A 24,667-nucleotide genomic window follows, 5' to 3' on the forward strand; every position below is an offset into this window, starting at 1 on the left:
ATAAATGCAATGTAAGTGTTTGCTAGATGGCCTTGTTTAGGGAATAATGGCAAGAAAATAAAAATCTGTGCATGTTTACTACTGATGTCATTTTCCCCCAAATATTTTCGATCCAAGGTTGGTCGATCCTCAAATGTAGAACCTATGGATTCAGAGGACTGACTGTATTTGTCAAATCGCACCAGCTTTTACACAGAAAAGTGTGCATCTTATTCTTTAGACTCAATGCTCAGAACAAGCTAGACTTTATGTTGCATAAAGTCAGCTCCTCAATGAGCAGCTCTGAAATACAATCAACAACTCTCATAGTTTTCTTGGTCATCTCGTGATTCGGTGAAATTTCTTTGATGTCAAGCTTTTACAAAGCAGAGAAGAATGATCCACTCCCACTGTAGCTTGCCATGTTTTCTGGTCTTTCTTGCTTACATGATTCCTCACTTTCCCCCTTAGTTTGATTTACATGGATCGATAGTGCACTTCTCCAATAATAAATATAGTTTCATGTGAGGTGAAACTCAGATGTTACAGCACTTTCCCTATGAAAAGTACCTTGTCAAGCACATCTCACAAAGCTACAATTGTATGTGACTTGCAACCAGTCTCCAGCTGGCCTGCAACCTCAGTGCAGAGTGGGGCCGAGTGCCCCAGCACAGTAGCAGGAGGTGCTGCTGCTCTCCACCAACTCCCCACACAACCCTCCATCGAGCAATCTACACAGAAAGGAGGAACAAGCTCCTAGGAGCCACAGTCATATTCTTCCTTTCTGCTGAAAATACGCAATGAAATAACTATAAAAGTAAACATGAAATTGTATGGATGATTTTACATCTTTCCAATGAGTATTTTCTACCTTAAATTTTCACTGGTCCAAGACATTTTGCAAGAATATCATTGTAAAAATGCGCACATGGTGCTCCACATTTGACAAAACCTAGTTCACTCATTCCCTGAAGGTAAAATTGCTATCTTTACAGAACAGGTTCAAATGAAGGGATGATATTTACCAGGGGCAACATTTCTTTCAAAATTACCATTCTTACACTTTTAGATTCACCAGCTGAAATTGAAAACTATGAAAATAACCTCATTATTCTTTTGTTCTTCTAAAAATAAACTATTACTATAGGGCTATGTGTACAACTCAGTCAAACTGCTCCGGTCTGGGAGCATAATGCCAGAGACACCATTCCCTTATCGAGAAATGCAGTGAAACTCAAAAGAAACACCACTGGTGTAGAGTGTGTGTGTGTGTGTGTGAGAGAGAGAGAGAGAGAGAGAGAGAGAGAGAAAGAGAGAGAGAGAGAGAGAGAGAGAGGGAGGGAGGGAAAGTGACTATAATAAAATGCCCAAGCCAGACTCACTTTCCAAGGTACAGAAGTTTATTTAGCTCACAGTTTTGGAAGCTAAAAGTCCAAGAGGAAGCAGCCCCACTGGTTCAGCCCCAGTGGAGGGCTTAACTGCAAATGGGACCAGAATAGCAGGAAGTGGTCACATCCCCAACAGGCAGAGCCAGACATGACTCAGGGATGGGCTTGCTTCTTAGCAACTGCTCTGGTGAGAGCCCAGGTGTCCCATGAGCGTTCCTTTAATCCCTGCCAGGGCAGCTCCCCCACGCTGAGGGGCACCCCCAGGGCCCATCTTTTACATGGCTCCCACGCTGCCACGCAGGACCTTCCAACACATGAACCTCTGTTGGACACAAACCATATCCGAAGCATAACAAATGTGATTCAGAGTCTTGATGTTTCTGCCAACAGAATTCTTGCCCACAGTTCCCAATTAAGCCTGAGTTATACTGATGTAAAACGAAGCTGTGCCGAAGCCCAACTTCATGGGGACAATCTAGCAGACCATCCTGTGTCGGAAAGTCAGAGAAGAGGGCAGTGAATGAATGTCAGGCTGCACACTTGCTCCACACCCTCCTTCAGCACTCATCAGTACTGGCCACAGGATTCGCTGCCATGTGCAAAGCCCCTGCCGTGCTGGTTTTCTACCACTCCATTAAGAAAATGCCAGCTGCAACTCACTAAACTGATGTAACAGGCCGCTAATGGGTCCTGATATGTAAAATGCTGCTCTCTAACAGGATCCCTGACAGTTGTAAAACGCAGTGATCTGCCTGTTAATTCATTAGCTTCGCTGCTCTCGGTCTGGGCTGGTATGAGCCGATGCTGGCTTCAGTCTGAAATGCATGCTTATGTTTAACCCTAAAGCAAGCGCTATTACACTGGTATACGACCGCCCGCTGGAGCCGCATAGTTAAAGGTTCAGGAGGAAGGAACAAAAGTAGCCATTTCTTAACTGTCTGCCCCACAGCGCTGCGTGCCAGCCCGTACTCTGGACTGTGTGACTGTTACACCTCACCTCCACGCTCTCTCGCACAGATGATTAAAAACAGCAAAAGAGGGCTGGACTGCAGATCTCAGAACGCCGGCACCTTCAGGTGTCCCGTGTATTCTGTGCGGCCCCTCCAGGTCAAGCCTGCGGCAGTACTTCCCGAAGTGCACTGCCTACGTGCTGGTGGCACTGAGACTGATTTTAGGTGGAGAGCAGGAAAAAACTTATGCACTTACTTTCAGATTACCTGCTTCTTATGGTACATCACCTTCGTTTCTAAATTAATGAAAGCACTATACCGTTCTCTTTTAAAATAAGTTAGCTGGCATCAAAAAAAGCATTAGAAACAAAAGCTGAAAAAGGATATGGAAAAGCTGATGACATCTAGTGAAAATAACTAACGACAGCCAGGGATTGTGGACTCAGCATTCTGCCAGCACATGTGCCCTTGCGGTGATTCGCAGTGACCAGAGGACTGGCATTAACTTAAGGGCTGTAGTTCAACTTCTAGTAAGGATAATTAGCACTAGTTATGGACAAGTTATTGTTACTTATGGTTATCATTACTTGTCTGTTACTACTTATTATTACTTGCAGTCTAGTCTCTTGGAGGGTTGGGGTGGTTTGTGAACTTAAAGGTTCAGAAGATATTACTGCCCCAAAACGACACAACAGATGCATGGAGTAACTGAACCGGAAGGGCCCCCAGAGACCACTGAATCTAGCACCTTCGCTTTAGGTAGAGATGTACCTGGGGAGCAGAGACCAGCACTTGCTTAGTTAGGTTGGTACTTGACATCTGGGGGTGGGATGGGGCACTGCCCAGGTGACACACAGCTGTGCCTCACATCTGTGGGGGCAGGAGGGGGAGCTGTGACACACAGCTGTGCCTGACATCTGTGGAGGTGGGGGGAAGCTGCCCAGGTGACACACAGCTGTGCCTGGACCAAGGGTTCTCAGCCCAACACTCTCCCTCCCTCTCTCCTTGCACTGTGGACCTCAGAGCCCCGTGGGGGCATTTTCTCTAGTGCAGACAGAGCTCACTTCATGCATCAACTTGGCAGAGTGAAGCTCCCAGAGGCATTCAGGTGCAGTGTCTTGAGACTCTCCAAATCCCAGAAAGCGCCTTGCACAGAGGGGTGCAGAACAGCTCTGTGAGGAGAATTATGTACCAAGTGGGGGCAGGCTGAGGTCCGGACTGGATGATGTGTGGCCTGGACCACTGGGAGACATGTGGGTGCAAATTTCACGTACTTCCGCTCCCCGTGGAGGGCACAGGAAGTCAGGCACCTTTCAGCAACTCACAACAGGATCAAACACCTGCATCGAGCCGTCTTCGTTAAACAAGCAGAGAGATTAGTTGTTCTCTTTTCTTGAGGTGTTCCCCCAGAGTCCTAAATAGCTCATGAGGAATATCTCACCAGCTCCTACGTGACAGTCACAGGCGCCATGTCAACCTGCTAATGGCCTCAAAATAACCCTGAAACAGAGACGTCAGCATTAATGTACCCCATGATTTAAGAGAGATCCTACAGAGGTCCCCTTCTTTTAAAACTGAACTCTGGTGAGCAAATTCACTTCTACTGAATGTTATACCAGGGTGGGGGGGGCGTCAGAGACGGGATCCCATGTGTGGTTCATCATCTGACCATTTATAAAAGTGGCTCAGTCTTGAAAGCTTTACTTACTGATCTTGCACAGAGAGATCTTGAAGGGCTTCAGACTGCTATTTTTGCTGCAGTTATCAGAAACCTCAAAAGTACTGAATAATGCAGTGACTAAATAAGAAGACAAGATGCACCGCTGTGTACCAGATTCTTGTATCTTACTCAAAGAAAAGAGCCAAAGAGCTTTCTTGTGATGTCTTTGAGTCTGCTCCTGGGGAGTTTTCACATTAGTAAACATTTCACATTTACACAGACTACTCACTTGGAATCGTTTTCTCTAGTTCAGTGGATAGGAACTACTTCTAATTTAAGACTAGCACATTCCTAGCAGAACATATGTAGAGAAACATATCTTCATAAATTGAGATTACAAAGACAAACTACATAACTATTAATGAAATCTTTTGGAACTTTTATGGTATAACTTTATCACTATAAAAAGAATTTTTAGGAAGCTTTTCAAGCGGTTTGTCCACATTTACTGTTGAGTATTAATTATATGAGACAGTGCTGGCAAAACTGCTTAGAGAAAAAAGGGTCCATATTAAAAGAAAGAGAAAGGCAGACTTCAGATTCAGAAAGACCTGGGTTTGAATTCTGCCCAGTCTACTTCTGTGTGACTTCAGGTACGTGATTTATTGTGTCTACATTTCATTCACCTTACTCACTGAAAACGGGTAATAACGTTGATACTAGTAGTATTTGGCAGGTACTGTCACTATATGTCAAGAAACAGCTGACTTCCATTTCTAAACACATTTATTCCCCAGACCAGTCCATAAAGTAGGTCTATTATCCCTGGGCTGCAAATGAGGAAACTAATGCTAGAGTGATTAGATATTATAAATGACCCAGTCAAAAGGCATAGGAGCAGTAAATTAGGATTTCAAGCTGTGCCAAGTATTCAGCTCCTTCCTGGAGTTGTTGCCATATAGTATTAAAAGATTAGCAGTTATTGTTATCATTATAAATAATACTAATCTGTAAGCAGTATAGGAGAAGGGTAAACTACTACCTAAAGGCCCACCTGAAATTTTCCTTTCTCAGTGCACTGCAATTTGAAATAACAGGACTTTCTTCTGAACTCTTATAGCACTGAACGCTTGTAAGCCTCACGTTCCCTTGCCATGGCCCAGAATATCCTATCTATCTATCTATCTATCTATCTATCTATCTATCTATCTAATTATGTACATAGCTCTATCTCATGGCAAGTATGAGAGACTCTTTAGCGCCGTGACATTATAACTCCTATTACATCTTAACAGAGTGCCTTGGCAGAACAGCAATGCAACACATTCAAGCAGTTGCATCAGAACAGTGACAGTGATTCGGTGTTGAAGGGGCGCGGGCTCGGGCTGCCGTCAGGTCTTAGCGCTCCCTCCACTAACTGACGAGCATTTCCCGCAAGTGTCCTGGAGCAGAAAGTGCTGGACATGGAGGACAAGCACTCGGTGCAGCTGCAGTCCATGAAGGAGGAGAAGGCGGAGCTCCAGGTGTTGGTGTCCAAGCAAAACTCCATCATCAAGGAGCTGCAGAAGCAATTAGTCACTGCCACCGCGAACACCTCAACCCTGCACAAGCAGCAACTGGACCTGATGGAGACTGTCCATAATTTAATGACGATGATAGGAACACCGAACTGTAAGTGCAGTTTACGTTTTCTTCAGTTTTAATAACCTGTCAAAATTCTAACAGTCACCTTTCAGAAAAGGCACTACTTCTCTCACATTTCCTCTGAAAGCTCTATAGGACTGCACCGGAACCAAGCAGAAAGGAGGAGGCGTGAAGGGGGAGGGCACTGAGAGCCAGCCAACGGCTGCTGAATGTACTGCCGAGTGTACCTTGGGCTCAGGCTGTGAAGAGCCTCCTGTGTGTTGGCTCCATCTCCAGGGGATGGAGGAGGCTAACCGTTACTAAGCCTTAGCAGGTCCGTTCTTTCCTTCTCAACTGGAGAAACACCCCCGGCGCGTAGGACGGCTGTGGACATGAAAGGAGGTGACACTCTCAGGCACTGGCCCGCGGGGGCATTAGTTCCTCCTCTCACCACGTCCTTAGACATGGCTTGCCTTCTTCCTCACTGCTTTACCTTCCAGCTTCTCCTAGATACTGGAGGGAAGGGGGACTAGGCAGTCACTAACTAAGGATGCACTGCGTAGCCTTGTGGCACTTCTGGTCTTTCCCCTAAGCAAGTTTGGCCTAGTTCTGCTATGGTTTATTTCCCAGGCACCTTTACATTTTAACCCCTTGGACACAGATGTGCTCTGCCTGGGAGTCTCGGGGATTCATACATGTGAATCACATGGTTTTCACTCCCATAGAAAGTGTTCTCCTAGGGTTGTGCAGTCACCTCCACTTTAATAGAAACCTGGTCGAAGGACTTTCTCCAGCAAACACACACACAGCCACAGTCGCAGTCTTGACACCGCGCGAAGCAGTCTGGGGTGCTGTGTGCACTGCGTGCTTTCCAGCGAGGGGCTCACTCCCTCATGGTGTAGAAAAGGCCTTTTTTCCCCCTACATTCGCAGAAACAAGAAAGGTAAATATCTGACACTGCTGGGTCAAGACAGTGTGAGCCATCGGCATCGATGAGCTGGGGTAGAGAAAACCTTGCAGCTCACAGGCTGGCAGGAAACAAGGGGCATGTGGAAAGGAGCGGCAGAGTAGTCGTCCCCCTGCCACTTGGCCCCATCAGGGTGGAGAGGCGCTGTGCCTGCCAGTGACGCCCACCGTGCCAGCCGCTCGGCTCTGCAGGGCTCCCCAGCACAGCTGAGACGTAAGGACACATGCACAGATACACAGACACACACACACACACACACACACACATAGACACATACACACACTTTCAATGTGGCAAAAAGGAAGAGGAAACCCAAATGTTAACAGGGGTATTAAAACCTGAAGGGATTTTACAGCCCTAGAAATTTTAGACTTAGAAGGAGAATTTACAACACAAAGGTAAATAACTATCATGCTCTTCTAAAGTGCAAACGTATGGGACAGCTGTTAAAAATCCAAAGAATATGAAATGGGTCCACCCAATATTCTAAATAAATTAAAGCCTTAGTCTCAGATATATAAAAAGACAGGAAAAAATGCATCTGATGGCTCCAGGGGATAGTAACCTAAAGGGACCTGCCGTGGAGGCAGGGTGGGGGTCATACTGTTTTTGGGTGCGTCCTCTGTTTAGTTTTCCGTAGGAAGTTCACGTGATCATTCTACTAGATGATGGGAAACTTAAAAAGCAATAGTTTATTTTGTTGCTTGTGAAGTACTTGGATTACACATAACCGACGATAAAAAAGGAAGCATGGCTTATTTGTAAGAATCAATTAATCATAAGAAAACAGACTGAAAATGTAACTTTTTAGGAAAGAAGAAAATACTGGCATATCCTTTTGCTTATTATAAGAATTCAAATGTATTAAGCTCACCAAATAACGGTCTTGAACAAACTTTCCTCATGAATCCATTCAAATGCCTTACTGTCTTTTAACACAGCTAAGAATCCCACTGTTGCTAAAGAAGAACAGATCATTTTCAGAGATTGTGCTGCTGTGTTCAAGGCCGGGCACACCACCAGTGGGGTCTACACACTGAGGGCTCCCAACTCTACAGAGGAGATAAAGGTAGGTACCAGGCTCCTGCCTCGACATCCTGGCTCCAAGCAGCTTGCTTTAGGGTGAGGGACCACAAGCAGAAGCCCCCCTGGCCCTGAGTAGTGAGTTCTGCCTGGGCTCGGGGTTCAGCTGCAGCGTGTGGAATATGGAGTGTGTATGTCAAGGTCAGTGTGTGTCATGGTCAGCGTGTGCAGTGGTGGGAAATGTCTATCTTGTTTCCACCAGAAAATACTCTGAACATTGCACACCGTCTGATGTTTTCCTTGATGTGCTGACTCATTTCATGAATTTTAAAGTCAGTATCTTCCCCAAACTGAATTTTGCATCACGGCAGCTTGTCTTTTGATCACTCAGGTAAGCAACAGCTATACTCCATGAAGGAAAAAAGAAGGCTCGTTCAGTTCCCACCTAAAACAATCACACTAGAGATTCTTTGGGCCAACTGTGGCACCGTGCTATGCAGAAGCGACTGCACGTGCTTTCCACCTCATGCCAGATCTTAGAAACAGCCCCTCAGGGGCTAGAGGGTAGTAAAGCTAACACTGTTTGCCAAGGCGGAGGATCCCCAGAACTCAGGAGCTCAGGACTGGCCGGCCAACCTAGTGACGCCAGCTCAACAAACAGCAATGCACAACCACCAAATATGACTTACTGCTTCATCAAGGATCCTTTTAACTGATCCCAGCTCTCCTTTCTTCACAGAGTAGGGACTCTAGCAGGGTTTGCGCCCTTGCCCTATGTCCCGCCAGGGTGCTGGTGGTCTGCTCCACTGGGAACACCTGCCAACACTGCTGCAAGCCAGTGACACCCTAATATCATTATGGAGGTGGCTTCCTCCTTGTGAGCCTGTGGCTGCTGAGTCCCAGGGATGCCCGGGGGTATGTAGCCCATGGTGGGAGAGCCCCCCACGCAGGTCTCTCTGACACAGTCTGGAGGACCTAAAACTCAGCACCCACTGCAGCGGCTCCTTTTAGGCGCTCGCCCAAATGCTGGGTGGAATCTGCACTGCTTAGTGAGCCAACGCTTGGTGCAGCTGTGGGATACCCCGAGCTTCAGACAGTCACAGAGAATCAAATCCCCATGAGATTTGTCAGGGTGCTGCCCTGAGAGGTCTGAGGGGGCCGAGTGACACTGCAGGGCCACCCATGACATGGAGGTGGCTGTACACACGCAATGTCCTGTCCCCAGGGCGGGCCGCATGTAAAGTAAAAGCAGCTACACATTCAACTGACACAAAGACTCCAGAAAGCACACTGAGCGCTGCGTCAGATGGGAGAGTCAGAGGCTCATGGAAGCAGGATCTTTTTGAACTTGGCATTTAACATTGAAGTGAAGACAAACACAACCATTTAGGAGTTTAAAGATGTGGAATTTGAAACAGTAACATATACTTTGATTGTGGATTAAAAGATAAATGCGGTGCTATTTAAGATAATACTTTCCAAAGAAATCGTTCTAATTCATTCATGCTGCTTGAAATCAACCCTGAAAATCAGTTAATGTCCCTGGCAGCTTAGAAGCAGAGCATCAGGGGGAAGAAAACCCAAACAGGCTGCTGCAGATGAAAAAGCAACCAGGCCTGGGCTCCAGAGCCGCCTTCATCCCCTCGGCGATCTGCCCAACTGGACAGCGCTCTGCATGCTGTTGTCTGGCACCGGACGCTGCATGTTCTTGGCCTAGTGACCATGGGGGCAGCAGTGTCCAGGGCCCAGTGTGAATGCTGTGCACGCAGGGCCCGGGACAGCACTGATGGAGTGACCCTGTCCCACCGCTGTGGAGAGACACCTGCGCCACACCACCCACAACGCTGACCGAGACACCGCGGAAAAATGACAAGATCCAGTCCTCTGTACACTCTGCGAATCTCATGTCATGACTGGGAACGTTAGGATTTACAGTCCCTTTAAACATTTAAAATAAATTCACCTACACAGCATGGACCAATACTCTTTCAAAACTTCAATTTTCTCTTCTCTACAATAAATGATTTACATTGTTACCTCTGAATTCCCTTCCAGCCTTAAGATGCTGTGATTTGCAGTGTGATCTAGGGAGAGCCAGGGAGGCTTGGGTTTAAATTCCAGCTTTGCCCACCCGAGGCTCTCGCTTCCCCTCTCTGAGCGCTCAGTCCTCACCTGTCACACAAGGATGACATCTCCACCACCGAGGTGGTGCCTCGGAGGGCCAGGACCCCGGATAAGACAGAGGGGAAAACAGGGGTCTTCCCAAAGACCGCAAGACAATTTCCCGGTATAGCAGCGTACTCAATTTGTCCTGGGTTATCTAATTCAAGAAAATAATGTGCAATAGTTCTCTGAAAAGACCTTTTTCCCAAAGGCCCAAATACTGCAACTTTACTTTTGAAAAATTCATTAGGTTGTTGTACAATATAGGCACCGCCAGAGGAAATTATCCAAAGCATGACTGGCTTCTCCTGCAACTAGGAGCATAATGCTTTCCTTCTCTAAATTTCCCAGAATACCTGACTCCTGATATTTATGTGCTGGCTGTCTGGTCAGCTGTGTAGCAAGCGGAGTCACAGCACTTCACCAAACACTGTCTGCTGAACGGCTGCAGGCTCTCAGCAAGAGGATGAGGCCCCTGATCCAGGCAACATCCTAACCAGGTGGAAGCACTAACTGCCTCCGGGTTGCTGGGCCCGAGCGCTGAGCTCCTGGCGTTCTCTCAGTACTTCTGCTTCTCAGTACTTCTGCTTCTACCATCTCTTTCATCGTTGTCACTGAACATCTCCTGGATATGTGGACAGCTCTACTTGGACACCTGCTCTTCAAGTTTCATGACTCAGTGGCCGTAATTCTTTAGTTTTTATTAATCCTCTGTTCATTTAAAATAATCTGGATGCAGTATGAGGAAACATGCTAATAACCGTATCATGGTAACTACTGGAGTCGGAAAGACAGCGGGAGGTTCCAGTTGCTTGTGGCCTGCCAGGGACTCTCAGCATTCCAATCTCTCCTCTGACTCTATAAGGAGATGGGCTTGACCTCCTGACAAGAGAGAGCAGGTCTTTATTAACCTCACCACAATGATTCTGACCTTCATCATATATTCTTAGAACAGGGACAGGCTCCCTAAGAACTATGTCAGTTCATCCAACCCAGTCTGCCACTCAGGATATTGAGAATTAGTGTCTATGTGTACACACGGATCCTCAAACCAGTGTACCTTACTCGACCAGTCCACTAAACGTACTTTTACAAAGACACATTGATAGACTTGAGCAGCACTGACTGTTTTATTGACTATAGGCAAATAAGCAGCAGCACTATTCATGAACTGATTTCATTTCATGGAGCTGTGTTCTGGGACCTCTGGCCTATAACAAAAAGGTCAGGTTTTTCTGTTTTTGGCAGCATGATGTAGTGGAAAAAATATTGCACAGAAATTACATGGACTTTATTCAAATTATGCACACTATTTAATAGCTGAATGACTGTGATAAAATTAATCAACTTTAACTAAATCTTTCCTCCTTTCAAAGACGCAGAGTTGGGCTTGGAAAACTGGCATGTCCCAATGACAACTGTGATAGTTAATAAAAATAACATCAATACAGGGTGATATTAAAGGGGTTTTCCTTAGTAGCTCAATTACAGATATCTGACTAATTTAAACTGGGGATAAACTTTAAACTGGGGAGTAAACCAATAATTTTCTTATTGGTAGATGCATTTTTCTTTCCTGGCACCTATTTTTCCACACAACAGGGAGGGCAGTATGAGCCTGTGACCTTCACAGGGGAGATGGGGACAGTGCTAGGCAGGGTCTCTGCAGGGCATGTGTCAGGGTCATTCTCAACAGTCCATGTGCCCCCCTGGGGCGCCTGTGTCCTTGTGTGTAAGATGAGAGGACAGGACCGGGTGCTGTCTTGGTTCTTTCAGCTCCTGTCCCATGGACGCTCCCCTGCAAACACAGAACCGTTCACATTTAAGCCTGCACTGCCAAAACCATCTCCCTTACTGTCTAAGAGACCATGGAAAACAACCAAGGCAGAGTAGTTACAGCTGGCTGTGAACCATAACTTCAGTATTTCCCACCATGTATGGTGTAAGGAAGTCACCTGACTTTTTGGAACTTCAGTATTTCCCACCATGTATGGTGTAAGGAAGTCACCTGACTTTTTGGAACACAATATTTGCCCTACTATAATCTCATTATTGAAAACTATTTATGTAATCTTATTTTCAGGGGTTTTTAATTTCATAATAAAACTCCAGGTGAGTTGAAATTGAGCATGCCTGCTCTTTGCTCAAGAAAGAATTCTGTGTTCTGGACCAAGTTTAAGCCCATGGAGCCAGTTTAACTGCAGAAATAAAAAGCTGGGAAGAAAAATACCATAGGGAGTGAGCAAAGTACAGAGAAGCCTGAACTCATGACCCTGAGCGGAGCTGCCCTGCCAAGCGGGGTCACAGAGCACTGGCTCACGAGAGCCCCGGGCCTCAGGCCTGGGGCTCAGCTGGGACCTGGCCTTGCTGCGCACAGAGAGCCCAACAGCTGCACAGCACGGAGAGGAAGCAGGAGTGTGGGAAGCCTTGCCACCCAAGTGCACCCGCTTTCCCCCCCAAGTACACCCGCTTTCCACGACTGCCTGCAGGCTGCCAGGTGCCAGCAGGAGGGAGAGGCCTTAAAGGCTGCAACCGCAAGTCAGCGGTTTCCACAGCTGGAGATTTGGGCTTGCGAAACCAGCCGAGGTCCCCCTCACAAGGCACTGAGCAACAGCGCTGTTAGGGTCATCTCGGGTTGGGGTCTTCGGCCAGAAACAGATGGTGACAGGAAAGGCATATGACTGCTTCCCTCCGTCGTGTTACGTTTCTGTCACTGTGAGGGGCTGGGAGTAGAGCTAACCCTTGCGAGCCGGTCCCCCACGCCCGGACACAGTGGTGCGTGCTGTGTGTGTCCACGCCCGCCCCGTCCGGTCTCTCCAACGCAAGGCCCTGTCCCTGCTGACCCTGTGGTAACCGTGTGCCTCCTCCGGCAGGCCTACTGTGACATGGAGACGGGAGGAGGCGGCTGGACGGTGATTCAGCGCCGCGAGAACGGCAGCGTGGATTTTCAGAGGACTTGGAAAGAGTATAAGGCGGTATGGATATCCTTCACACTATCTCAGAAAAAGAACATGCGTGGTGAACACCAACTTCCAAGATTTTCAGGCACAGAGCCAATGTGGGCAATGACTTCTGACCTTGTCTCTTGGGGCAGTTCCTGCCCAGTGTCCCCATGGAAGAGCCCAGAGGCACATCCAGGCCTAGCAGGCAGGGGACTCCCCGCACGCCTCCAGGAGCCTCATCCCTCTAACACGAGGTCTCCCCCAGGAACGGATGGGTCCTTAACACCGGCCTCTGCAGGGTTTCCTGTGGAAGTCCCTGCGCGTGCCCCGTATAGCACGGCTTCCTGCCGACTAGCTGGCAGTTAGTCCATGGTACATCGATGAGCCTCGGGTAGGTTTCAAATGCATAAAGAAAAAACAAATGAAGTAACTGAGTTTCCCAACTTGGGTTCCAGGGCTTTGGGAACCCTGCAGGAGAGCACTGGCTGGGGAACGAGTTCATCTCCCAGCTGACGAACCTGCAGGGCTATGTGCTCAGGATCCACCTGCAGGACTGGGAAGGCAATGAGGCGTACTCGCTGTACGAGCACTTCTCCCTGGCTAGCGAGGAGCTCAAGTACCGGTAAGCCAAGGACTGCCCTGGAAAGGGACACTCGGTGGAGGGGCCGGGTGGGGATCTAGACAGCGACACTGTGACACTTAGCCAAGGTCTGCAGTGGCCGCCCGCCAGGGTCTTGTTTCTTAGGGTCCTGTCTGGCTGTACGGTGGTTTCTCTGCTTTTAAATTCTAACTTTGGCTGGAACAATCTAAGGTTTTCTGCATGGCTTGTTTCCTCAAAGACTGCGCTGCACACACAGCAGACCGCAGACATCAGTGAGTGCCAGGTGTCCCTATTATCATAACAGATGACTACCTGGGACTTACTGATTTCTTTTTAAAGGTATTAAAAGTTAAGCTACTGTTTGAAGTTTAAACACATGAGTTACTGTGTTTGATCCCAAAGTCAGGATTACTTGCCAAATGTAACACTGGCAAAATTGGGCAACTCCTCTGCTCTGGAGTAGAGTGCATCCGATCCACAGCTTCCCTTTGGATTTTCTTGCCTTTGCCTGTTTGGTGGCAGTAACCTGGAATGTTCCAGCAGCATGTGCGACCTGGACTGGGAATTTCCTTTCTGGCTCTAAAACGCCATATGAGGGGAGCCGAAGTAGGGATGGGACTTGCCTGTGTGACACACAGACGCTGCAGAGGCCAGCACTCCCCGGCGCGGGAGTGTGGCCAGGAGTGTGGGCCGCTGGCACTGAGGAAGGGCCTTGGGGGCAGCTGTCACCAGCACTGCTCTGCATGAACCCGAGCAGCAGAACAGTGGCCCGGGGGACCACGGGGCACACGCTGCGCAACGCCTGTGCCGAGCCCGAAAGGACTGTTCAGAGGAGCAGCTGCAGGAAGCGCTTGCCCCCGCGGGTCCCCAACCTCACCAGTGCCCAACTCGGGCCTGTGGGGAAGCTCAGCATGTACAGCCCTACGGGGGTCCTGGGCAGGGTCCTGAAGGACCGCATAGGGGCACGCGCCGGAGTCACCAGGCCTGAAATGCTGTCCGGGCCCACGCCATGGCTGGAAGCCCTGCCTCAGACATGGGCTCCAACTCAGAAGGGCATGTACAAACACATGAAGTCGATGCCCCACTCTATCGGTCCTCAATGCGGAAAGCAGGGCTCCTGGACAGGCGGGGACACGCATGGTGAGACAGGTCGGCAGGCCCCGCTCGCCCCCAAAGAGACTGGAGCCGCACTGGATGCCGCGACGCCAGCGGTTCTCACTGTGTCACCTCCAAGCTAAATATTTTCTCAACTGGCAACAGTTAGGAATCTACAACAGGGGAACTAAAAAAAGGAAACACAAAAATTAAGGATTAGATGTTTGTGTAAGAAGATTTTACAGAATGGGTCATTACCCTTGTATGCTGACGTTAGAAAAATATTTTAAACCGAGTTGGTTCTAGTGGACATTTCCTTTAGAATGCAATCAGTTTTTGGATACCCCATTTAGAAAAAGATACTTGTTTAAAACTTAATTTCCTTAGCAACATGAAACATATTCCATAAAAATCTCTGCACTGATGAAACCTGACGTTTGATGTAACAAAATACTAGCGATGTCGCTAGAACTTTGAGTATCTACACATGCTTTACAATGCCAGTGGTGCAGCAGCTGTGACAATGTTCCCCCTTAGGAAACATTTCCAAATGTTGGAAAACTGAAAAGTGCATATTGTAAGAAATGAATATATGCAGCACCAACAGGATAGAATTCTTTTTTAGAAAACCAAAAGCTATTTGTATGCTAACCCTTAAAAGTTAGTCACTTTTTATAAACCATTCAGCAATTTTATAAAGACTTATTGTTAAATGCTGCACTACGTCTTTACCACACTGTTGCAGACAATCAAGTCACACTAAAAAGCAAAACAAACCCAAGAGTGTGGCGAAGTTAGCTGGACACAGTGGTGCATGTCCGCAGTCCCAGCACCAGGGTCAGACCCAGCCTGGGCAGCTTAGTAAGACCCTGTCTCAAAGAGAATAATAACAACACGAAAAGAGAAAATGAAATTTCAGACAAGCCAAGAAGGATCAGAGTGCTGAAAAGTGGGGTGGGGATGTGGCTCAGTGTAAAACCCCTAGGTTCAATCCTTAATATACTGCAAAAAGAGTGAAGAAGGAGAAGGAGAAGGAGAAGGAGAAGGGGTAGAGCAAGAAGGAGGAGGAGGAGAAAAGGAAGAAGGGAGGGAAAAGGAGGAGAAGGAAAACGAGAATGAAGGAAAGGGACAGAGAAAGAGGCTGTTCTCGATATCAAATTGTAAAAGAAAGTCCTTTAAACCAGGGGGCCATCATCACAGGGTCAAGAATTACAGTTTTCAGACAGGCACTAATAAAAATATTCTGCCTAGGGGCTGGGGATTTAGCTCAGCGGCAAAGCACCTGCCTGGCAAGCGCAAGGTCGTGAGTTCGGTTCCCGGTACGGGAGAAAAACCAAAAAAAAAAAAAAAAAAAAAAAACCACAAAAATATTCTGCCTATTCTGCCTGCCGTTAGGGAAATTTAACGAGTTGCGTGGGGACAGATTATTCAGTGAGCCAGATGAGACACACAGAGGGACAGCCAAGGAGACGGCTCGTCTCAGGCCCTGCTCAGGTCCTTGGGAAGAGACTGCAGGGAAGCAGAGGCCAGAGCCCCGCCCGATGAGAACCTGCTGTGTTAAGAGTCTGCAGCGAGCATCAAAGGCTGAGCCAGGCTGGTCTCATTCCTCAAACATGTGGGACAATGTAGGAAATTCAGCAGTTTAGTCAATGCTGTATGAAGTGTCTACGGTTATTGTATTAAAAGAAAAAAGCCACGTGGGAGCCACTGACCTGGGAGTTACTGAGGAGCCACACGTAGGGAACGCCTCTGCATGGGCTCCGCGTGCCCATCCTCCCACCTCCTCCTCCACAGGCAAACATCTCTGTGACTTGTGCGCTAGGTTGGAAACCACAGAAGGCAGTGCACCTGGCGCGCATCCCAGCGCCACAGCTTACCAGGTCAGACTCTGGTCTGGTTCTGACCTCTGATAGTAACGGCAGACATGGCGCCCAGCTCTGGGGCTGTCATGGGACGCAGCACACACACCCACTAAGTGCCTGGAACTGAGCAGGCCTCTCCTCTCTTCTCGTACTTTGTTCCAACAGGAATTCTTGCAAATTATATTAGTTCCAAAGCAACGTGCTCAGTGAATGACAGCAGGCTTCACAAAGACACGCATAATTCTAAGGGTGTACAGTGTAGTTCTGCTGCCACTGCGGGACTTCTGATCTGTGGCCCAGGTCTTCATGCGCTGGCACCTCCGTCAGAACACTGGGATCCAATGCACCAGATGCTCCCGGTGCCGATTCACTCCCCACCTAGTGCAGTCACCACTGCCAGCGCATGACAGCAAGCTCTGACCTGCGCTGACCACTCGCACATGGGAACTCCAGAAAAGCTCATTTTTTTCAAAACTCACACACCCTTTGCCTTTCTAGGGTCCCCTCATTGGGCCAGCTGGCTGGTGGAAGGCATGCTGTCATGACATCCTACAAGCACGGCCTGTCCTTAGCATGCCATTTATTTCTTTCTCAGAGCTGATGTACAGAAATGAGGCAAATCTGCCTTAGGGGGTTATTCTCTCCACAGCTGTGCCTATTTCTACCCCAACCTCAAAAACCATTCCTCGTCTGCTGTCCTCCCCACCGCCATGCCCAGCCCTGCTGAAAACAGTGTCTGCTGATGGTGCCCGTCAGCATACCTTACTTTTCACGGGACACTGGCTAGAGACCTGGGGGGACGCTGCTCCACGCTGCAGTCCCCTCTTCTGTTTATCTGAAGGCAGCAGGACAATGAATTATAGGGCTCTACAGGGCCTGCTGATACTTGTGCAAGTGATATGTGCTGAAGTTTTCATGAAAACATCCCTCTTCGCCGAAGGATTTGATGATAAGTTGGTTCCTGTTTATACCAGTGCAAAATGTTTTGTCCAGAGTAGGTACTGGAGTACACTGACCAGCACAGAACTTGCTTCTGTACAATGGAATTCTTCACTATGAAAAATTTTCCACTACAGTAAATCAACAACCCAAGCCAATTACATCTTTTATTTTTTCCTTTGTATGCTTACAGGATTCACCTTAAAGGACTCACAGGCACAGCCGGCAAAATAAGCAGCATAAGCCAACCAGGAAATGATTTTAGCACAAAGGATGCAGACAACGACAAATGTATTTGCAAATGTTCACAAATGCTAACAGGAGGTAGGGATGACTCTTCTGTCTTCCTCTTTCTATTGCGTAATGTCATAGCTTGAAAGGCGAGCCATTGGGACTTCCACTTGTGACTGGCGACTGTGTCTAAAATTTCATACACAGAAAACTAGCTGGACCCAGGCAAATATGTTTTTCACTTCTTTAGACTGTTAATTTTGAAGAGAGAATGTGACAGGGGGCGAGAACTGTCAGCAGGCCAACTGTGTCCCCAGAGGACCCACCACTGGCAAGGGAGGGGACATTCAATACTCAGTGAGCTCTCTTGAGTTTGTGCTTGCTGGATAGTACATGGGAGAGTGCATTTCACTCCTCTTTGCTATATTTCTTATTAATATGTTAATGTTCACACAAGGAATTTTCAGTTCATACGTATTTTATTAACACAGAGCAAATACTTACAAAGAAACTAAGCAACCTGCTTTTTTAGGGCATCAGAGCAAGGTGAGTGATTGTCAACTTTAAACCAAGGCTTTTGTTGTCTTCCACCCTGACTTTTTGAAACAAAAAGCACCCCATGAGCAGACTGCTGTGGCCCACATGTTGAAAGCTGGGTTGGTGTCAAAACATTTAAAATCTCTCTGAGAAGAACCAACTGTTAGACAACTTCTGCTTCCAGTATTTTAAAGTTTAGGAATGGAGTAACAGGCACCAGCTAGTAATGACCGAGATAAGAAAGAATACTGACAGATGCTGTCTAATTGGTTCTTAAAAACGGTAACAGATTTTAAGAAGCACCAGGAGCTCTGCCAAGAGTGCCAACAGGAATCGGCAGGGTTTAATGAGTGGAGAGTAGAAATTATATTAGCAAAAAGGGATCCACTGCTCACCCAGGAGAAGCAAAGGTTGGAGCTGTGGCTGATCTAGTTTATAAAGATCAGGTGCTGCGTTAATTAGACAAGAGAAAGACTGAAGCTTACACTATATTTGCACCTCACGTAAGAATTGCTGACAATCAAGAGAAGGATGTTTATGGAAAAAAATGAAATTCAATCGTTTTCCTGACTCTAAATTTCACGTCTTTACTACTGCAAGAATTAGGCCCTATTAAAAAATCAATATTCTGGTTCCTGAGATAATATAGTCAGTGCTTGGTGCTGTGGGTTTTCCCTGCAAGGCATATTATTTCGGGTACAGAAAAGTTATTTCACTGACTTCGTAAAAAGCTTCTGGTCTCACTCATTCCCATCACAACAATACTCTTTAAAGGGGGGCACAAACACCCCTAATCTTCTTTCCTGCCCTCCATTCCCACACTCTGGGCCCATGTGCCTGATAGGCTGGAGGTTCCCAGACCACCCGTGTGCCGTGCAGGACTCCAGAGACGGAGGGTGCATTCATATCCAAGGAAACAATGTATTTATTTACCCAGATCAAGATTTAGGGGCTGAGAGTGGAGCTGGGGGAGACGGGCAGAAAAAAAGCAGCCCAAGAGAGCAGAGAACAGTTGGGCTGCAAAGAGGCCGAATTCCTACCAGTGGTGTGGGCCACCGAGAGCTCAGCCCGGGAGCGAGAGATGTTTGTAGACAGTGGGTCAGTCAGCAGGCTCCAGAGGCCAGATGTGCACCTCGGATGTTCCCGACTGCTCCGAGGAACGCTGTCAGCTCCCCTCCTTCAGTCACCTCACGCCAAGGCTCTCGTCAGAGAGAAGGCAGGTGCCCACGGGACCATGCACTCCAAGGTGCAAACCTCATGTGTGAGTTTTTTTATCTGGTGTTGGCTTGTTTATTTGTTTGCTGGTTAGGGAGCGGCTGTCCTTAAGTTGCTCAGGCCAGTCTCCAACTCGATCCTCCAGCCCAGCCTCCCAAGGACCAGGGTGACAGGTGTGCACCACCACTCCCAGCTCTGAATCAGGGTATTTTTAGGGAATCACAGTGTATAGATGCGGTAAAATCTATCCTAATACCATTTCTTAGGTCCCTGAGTTGAGTTTCATTCACTTTGACTTATTTTTCTAAGTGCTTTTCTTATGTTTCTAAGTTATTTTTCTGAGACATCAACAATGCTTGTCACAGTTTTTTTGTCATCAAAGCATGACCCTCAATGGTATCGTACAACGGAGACCCACACAAGGTGCTGAAGGCGCATTCTGATTCACACATGTAAATAGACGTGTGTCCTCTGGACCCTGACACTGGCAAACTCCTCTCTGAGGACCGTGCCAGGGACAAGGGGGACTCTGCCTGCCTGCTGTTGTGGGCCCCTGCTGCATGACGGCTGTCGGGCTCCTCCTGATCAAGCTCCACTGAATGCTTAACATGTGGCTTCTATTTTAACCAAAACAATTTTGATGGAGGGGAGCCCAAACCGCTCAGCCCGCCGTGCTGCAGGGCTGGAGAGTAACCCAGGCCTGGAGCTCTCCAGGGGCTCTTGGGAGTTCTACTTACCCCTACTTCCAACTGCACTGCGTACTACTCAGATGCCCATGGGTGACACGCCGGTCCACACAGCACAGAGCAAAGGGCAAGGCAGCTCATAAGGACATGTGCCACAGTGGGAGTAGGACTGCCTGGGGCTGAGCAGGGGGCATGCTTCTGCCCACATAGTACGTTCCATGGCATGCCGTCTGCATGCGCCTGCTGCAGGGCCCTGGTCATGATGACCAGCTCAGCTGAACACCGTTCTGTGCAGTTAACGTGACCTTGCTCTTGATTCCTTCCATGTTCTGCTTTCACAGGCTGGTGGTTTGATGCATGTGGACCTTCTAACTTGAACGGAATGTACTATCCACAAAGGCAGAACATGAATAAGTTCAACGGGATCAAGTGGTACTACTGGAAGGGATCAGGCTACTCGCTCAAGGCCACCACCATGATGATCCGGCCAGCAGATTCCTAAGTGCCGAAGCCCACCCCCGGAAGGGTCCTGTACCATTCCCAAGGCGGATCCAAAGCACTGAGCACACGGCCGAATGCTGACTCTGCTCCCACCACAGGCAGCTCCTGGCCCGTAAGGTCCACAAGCTCCTGACTATAGTTGAGTCCGAAATAGCACCAGTAACCTGCATGGCTCAAGGAACCAAAGCAAAACCCAAGCCAGAAGCAACCTGGCAGAGTGGGCTGGTGGCACACCTACGCGGAGATAAGTTCTAGGTTGAGACCAGATGACAACTCACAGACTCTGCTGTCACAACCAAGAATGTCATGTGCGAGTTTATCAGTAAATAACTGGAAAACAGAACACTTGACGTTATATAGTACAGATAATCTTGGAACTGCATTCCTCCAAGCACTGTTTATAGACTGTGTAAATATCCTTGTGTCCTGAATTCAGCATCACTATTACAATTAAAAGGAAGACAGAATTCTCTAAGCCATAAAAATATACTATATATTCAGGGATTTTTCTGAGAAGTGCTTATTATAGTTTAATATTTGGAAAAATATAGTGCATTTTTACTCTTCTTATGTACTTTAAATTTATATTTTAAAAACAGCATATTTACATATCTCTTGACAGCTTAATTTAAAGTTAATGCTCTAATACTTATTTCAAGTTTATATGACACGAACTTCCAGGACCTTTAAAATTACTAATAGAGGTGATTGCTACTTGGGTTTATATGAAGATTGTACTATTTTATTCTGCCCGGCTGTTAAATATGAAGGTATTTTTAGTAATTAAATGTAACTTATTAAGTGAGAGAATTATGTTTAACTTTTATGATAATATTGTAAGTTCTGTAATTTAGTTTTGAAACAACTGTGCTCACAACAAGGAAAAGTTTGATTTTTAATGAAGGAAATTATACATTTAAGTCTATGACAAAGATACTTTCTTCTCACTATTATAGCAAGAGGTCTATTTTCTCATCTAGCTAGATTTATTTTACAGACTAAGCTTAAATTTAATTTGTGGTTGAGCAAAGCATTCCATCTGAGACATTTACAAAGCTATAATGCTCAAGATTTGACTTACTTAAGAAAAAAATAATTTGCATTAGTAAGATTTTTTTTTATATCCATCAGCAGACTGAAAAGAAAAAGTGTTTCAAAATGCAGAAGCAAAATCTCATGCTCAGGTTATACCCACAAGCTCACAGAAAACTTAGGACGTAGCTTTATGCTCAGGACTGTAAAATCCTAGCTCCTACAGCACTAGCTTCTTTGGAAGCTTTCACAGTACAGTCAGCACTAATGAACATCTGCATAACGAATTCAGAAGCAATTTTTCAACTCATTCTGAGGCAACAGCTAGGAAGGAAGCCAGCATTTCCTATGTGTGTCACCATGTCTTACTGTCCTATTTTTCCCCTTTATTCTGCTTTCTTCTGTGTTCATTTCACCCTGCGGCCCTCAGACTCAGCATTAGGGTAGGGTGGCACTGCTCAGAGCTGCAGCTGGTCTGTGGACACAACGAGCCTGCAGGCTCTGGCCACCTCCCATCCTGCGTTCCCCACTGCTACCCTCAGACCCTCCTGGCTGAGAACTCTTCCTATTGTGACACTTGAGAGGGACTGCAAAACTCAATGAGCCTATGATGGGTTTACATCTGGTTTTAAAGAAATTTGCTAATTAGAAAATTTCACAGGTTCAAAGCCCACAGTAAGTTTCTAGTACCTCAATGGCCGTAAGACAGACGCTGAGTTAAGAAAATGATAATACAGAAAAAACTGGCAGCAGTAGACCACTCTATCAATTTCTCATGTAGGCAGGAAAAACGAATTTCAAAGACAAACCTCACCATGTTACTTGGAGATATATATAATCTCGCTTGACAGAGAATGGGAGGAATTTGTGTTTTTACTTTACACTTCAGTTCCTTGTACAGTATTTCAAACAAACAGTCCTGCTGGGAGGAATTTTTTCTCTCTTTAAGAAAACATTTACAAAGTTGAAAGGAAAGCAAAACAATAATCCTAAAAATGAAAACAAAAACAATGCAATGACCTAGATAGTTGTAGCGATTACACACAGAGCTCAGCCTCCTGCTACGTCACAGTCGGAGGCCGACTCAGGCAGCCACACAGAGCAAACGTGGCCACAGGAAGCACTCAGACACCAATCTCTGAAAGAATTAGCTGTCACAAAGCAGCCAACAACTCTGAAAATGAAAGCCGACTTATGTACCATTGCGCTTCCAATAAAGTGTCAAATGACTCACTTCATTATTGCTTAATCTTTAAAAAAAATGGAACCTGGAACTTTCTCATTAAACATCTGACTTAAAAGTCACTAAAACTGAAGCTGAATTTAGGAAAACCATCAAAATACAAAGACTCTATTAAAATGCTAACAAGCCACCATTTTTATACCTATCGGTTCTATCTCTATTAACATAAAGGCATTTGTTTTTAAAACAGTATGCAAGATATAATTCTACCTTCCCAAGAATAGTTTTAAAAATTACTTTTATTTTCCTCAATCCTGAGGGCATTCATAATTAAAATTTCTTAAGACTGCATTTTTTACTACAATTTTAAAAAGTATCATCACATTCTCAATATGATCTCATAAATAAATGAAAGGCATTAAATTCTGTGGGTATGTCTTTAATTTCAGCATGACTGCACTTGACTTAGTAAGTTGAGTTTATCAGTATAATGGTTTCCAAAGCAAACAAAACTGCATTTATCATAAGAAAAAAAAAATCTGACTTACAGGAGCTGCTGGGAAGTAGGTAGAGAGTTCAAAAGGCTCCTCAGAAATCCAATGACCCAACTCCAAAGACCACAGCACCTAGAAGGGAATCAACAAGCAGAACAGATATGATAGATTCATTAGGCTTTTGTGGGCAATGACTGCCCTGAGTCGCTTTGACAACAGACCCAAACAAAAGCAGTGAAACATGCTGCAGATCTGAAACAGTTGTGTGCTCAGGACCAAGGTGCCTACAGACTCTCCACACTATATGAAAGTTAGGAATACTAATACATAAATACCTGGTGAAGAAAAAGTTTCATGATGACTAGAAATACAAATTGTTATCTTAGAGAAGTCAAATATTTAAACAACCTGTTCTTCAATATATAAAATAGTATATATTTTAATTCTAAGTTATCAAGTTATAGTATTCACAAACACTCCTCTGTAACTATTCTGTGAATTTAATAATGTAAAAAATACACTGGGAGAAGACAGACCACCAGCCCAAAGTCCAACAGGATTCCTTCAGACTGTGACTCTGTTCCTAGCAATGGCTGGTGCCTTTAGGAGAAGGTGTCCTCTGTGAGTAAAGCCTCTAAGAAGCAAGCTTTCACCTTCCTCTTCACCGTTACCACCACTCGGTTACTATTTGAATCTACAAATTTTTAAATGATCAAAACAATGTTTTCATTTTTAACTCAACAAGAAGATTCTGTAGTCATCTCTATTCCATGACCAAACTGCCTAGTAATCTGTTTCTACACAGAAGTAGACTCCTACAGCTAAGGTCATCAAATGGAAATATACATTCAAGTTCATTTAAAACTGGATCTTTATGTCTTTTTTTGGGTCTTTTTGAGACAGGGTCTCTCTGTGCAGTTCAGGCTGGTCTTGAGCTCACTTTGTAGCCTAAGCTGGCCTCAAACTCACAACAGTCCTCCTGCCTTAGTTGCCTGAATGCTGGGATTACAGGGGTGCGCCACCACATCCAGCCGGATTTTTATTTCTTGCATTCAGTGACCCACCGTCCTTTACCTGAAGTCTAAGCTTTTTGCAAATGATCAAGAATGGGCCCAATTCTTCCTCTCTGTTAGTTTCTAAGGTTCAGTAATGTTTATGGGAGACCAGTTTCAAATATTTGCTTCTTTAATGCTCTTTTAAGCAGTGTGAGAGAACAATATATTTTTCTTAGTAAGAACGGGCCCAATAGTGGGATAAGTAACAATGAGAACAGAACACAGAAGATGAATGCAGTTCTCAGCACAACCTGTCTTAAAATAGAGTAATCTTTATTTACTCGGCCACTACACTATGTATTCACTTGTGAATAATTTAGTGACAGCCCACCACAAATAAAAACTTCAGCCAGGTCCTGTAACAAGAGCTCCAAACTTAGTCATCCACACCTCAAGGGAGACATGAAGGGAAGCCACACAGATGGGAACCATGAAAGGAAATCACACAGGATGGGAATTATGAAAGGAAACCATACACGATGGAGGCATGAAGGGAAATCACACAGGATGGAAACTATGAAGGGAAATCACACAGGATGGA

At 46.2% G+C, this 24,667-nt stretch overlaps 2 protein-coding genes across 5 annotated transcripts in view; one reads left to right on the plus strand and one right to left on the minus strand.

The window, feature by feature from the left end:
- Angpt2 (angiopoietin 2) overlaps positions 1 to 22,632 on the plus strand; it is a 53,918-nt gene extending 31,286 nt beyond the window's left edge. Inside the window, exons 4-9 of the mRNA XM_005373846.2 lie at positions 5,416 to 5,648; positions 7,509 to 7,636; positions 12,627 to 12,728; positions 13,151 to 13,317; positions 17,386 to 17,516; positions 20,203 to 22,632. Of these exons, the coding sequence (XP_005373903.1) occupies positions 5,416 to 5,648; positions 7,509 to 7,636; positions 12,627 to 12,728; positions 13,151 to 13,317; positions 17,386 to 17,516; positions 20,203 to 20,363 (922 nt within the window). The 3' untranslated portion in view covers positions 20,364 to 22,632. The remainder of the gene's footprint in view (positions 1 to 5,415; positions 5,649 to 7,508; positions 7,637 to 12,626; positions 12,729 to 13,150; positions 13,318 to 17,385; positions 17,517 to 20,202) is intronic.
- Mcph1 (microcephalin 1) overlaps positions 1 to 24,667 on the minus strand; it is a gene marked incomplete at its 5' end in the record, with an annotated part of 129,748 nt that overhangs the window by 27,655 nt on the left and 77,426 nt on the right. Inside the window, 2 exon segments of one of the 4 annotated variants that reach the window (XM_013514640.1) lie at positions 10,597 to 10,635; positions 23,126 to 23,203. In XM_013514640.1, coding sequence (XP_013370094.1) covers positions 10,612 to 10,635; positions 23,126 to 23,203 — 102 coding nt within the window. 4 annotated transcript variants of the gene reach the window in all.

This window comes from Chinchilla lanigera, unplaced genomic scaffold, assembly GCF_000276665.1.
Source record: "Chinchilla lanigera isolate Chin_1 unplaced genomic scaffold, ChiLan1.0 scaffold00002, whole genome shotgun sequence".
In the NCBI taxonomy this organism is placed as follows: Eukaryota; Metazoa; Chordata; class Mammalia; order Rodentia; family Chinchillidae; genus Chinchilla; species Chinchilla lanigera.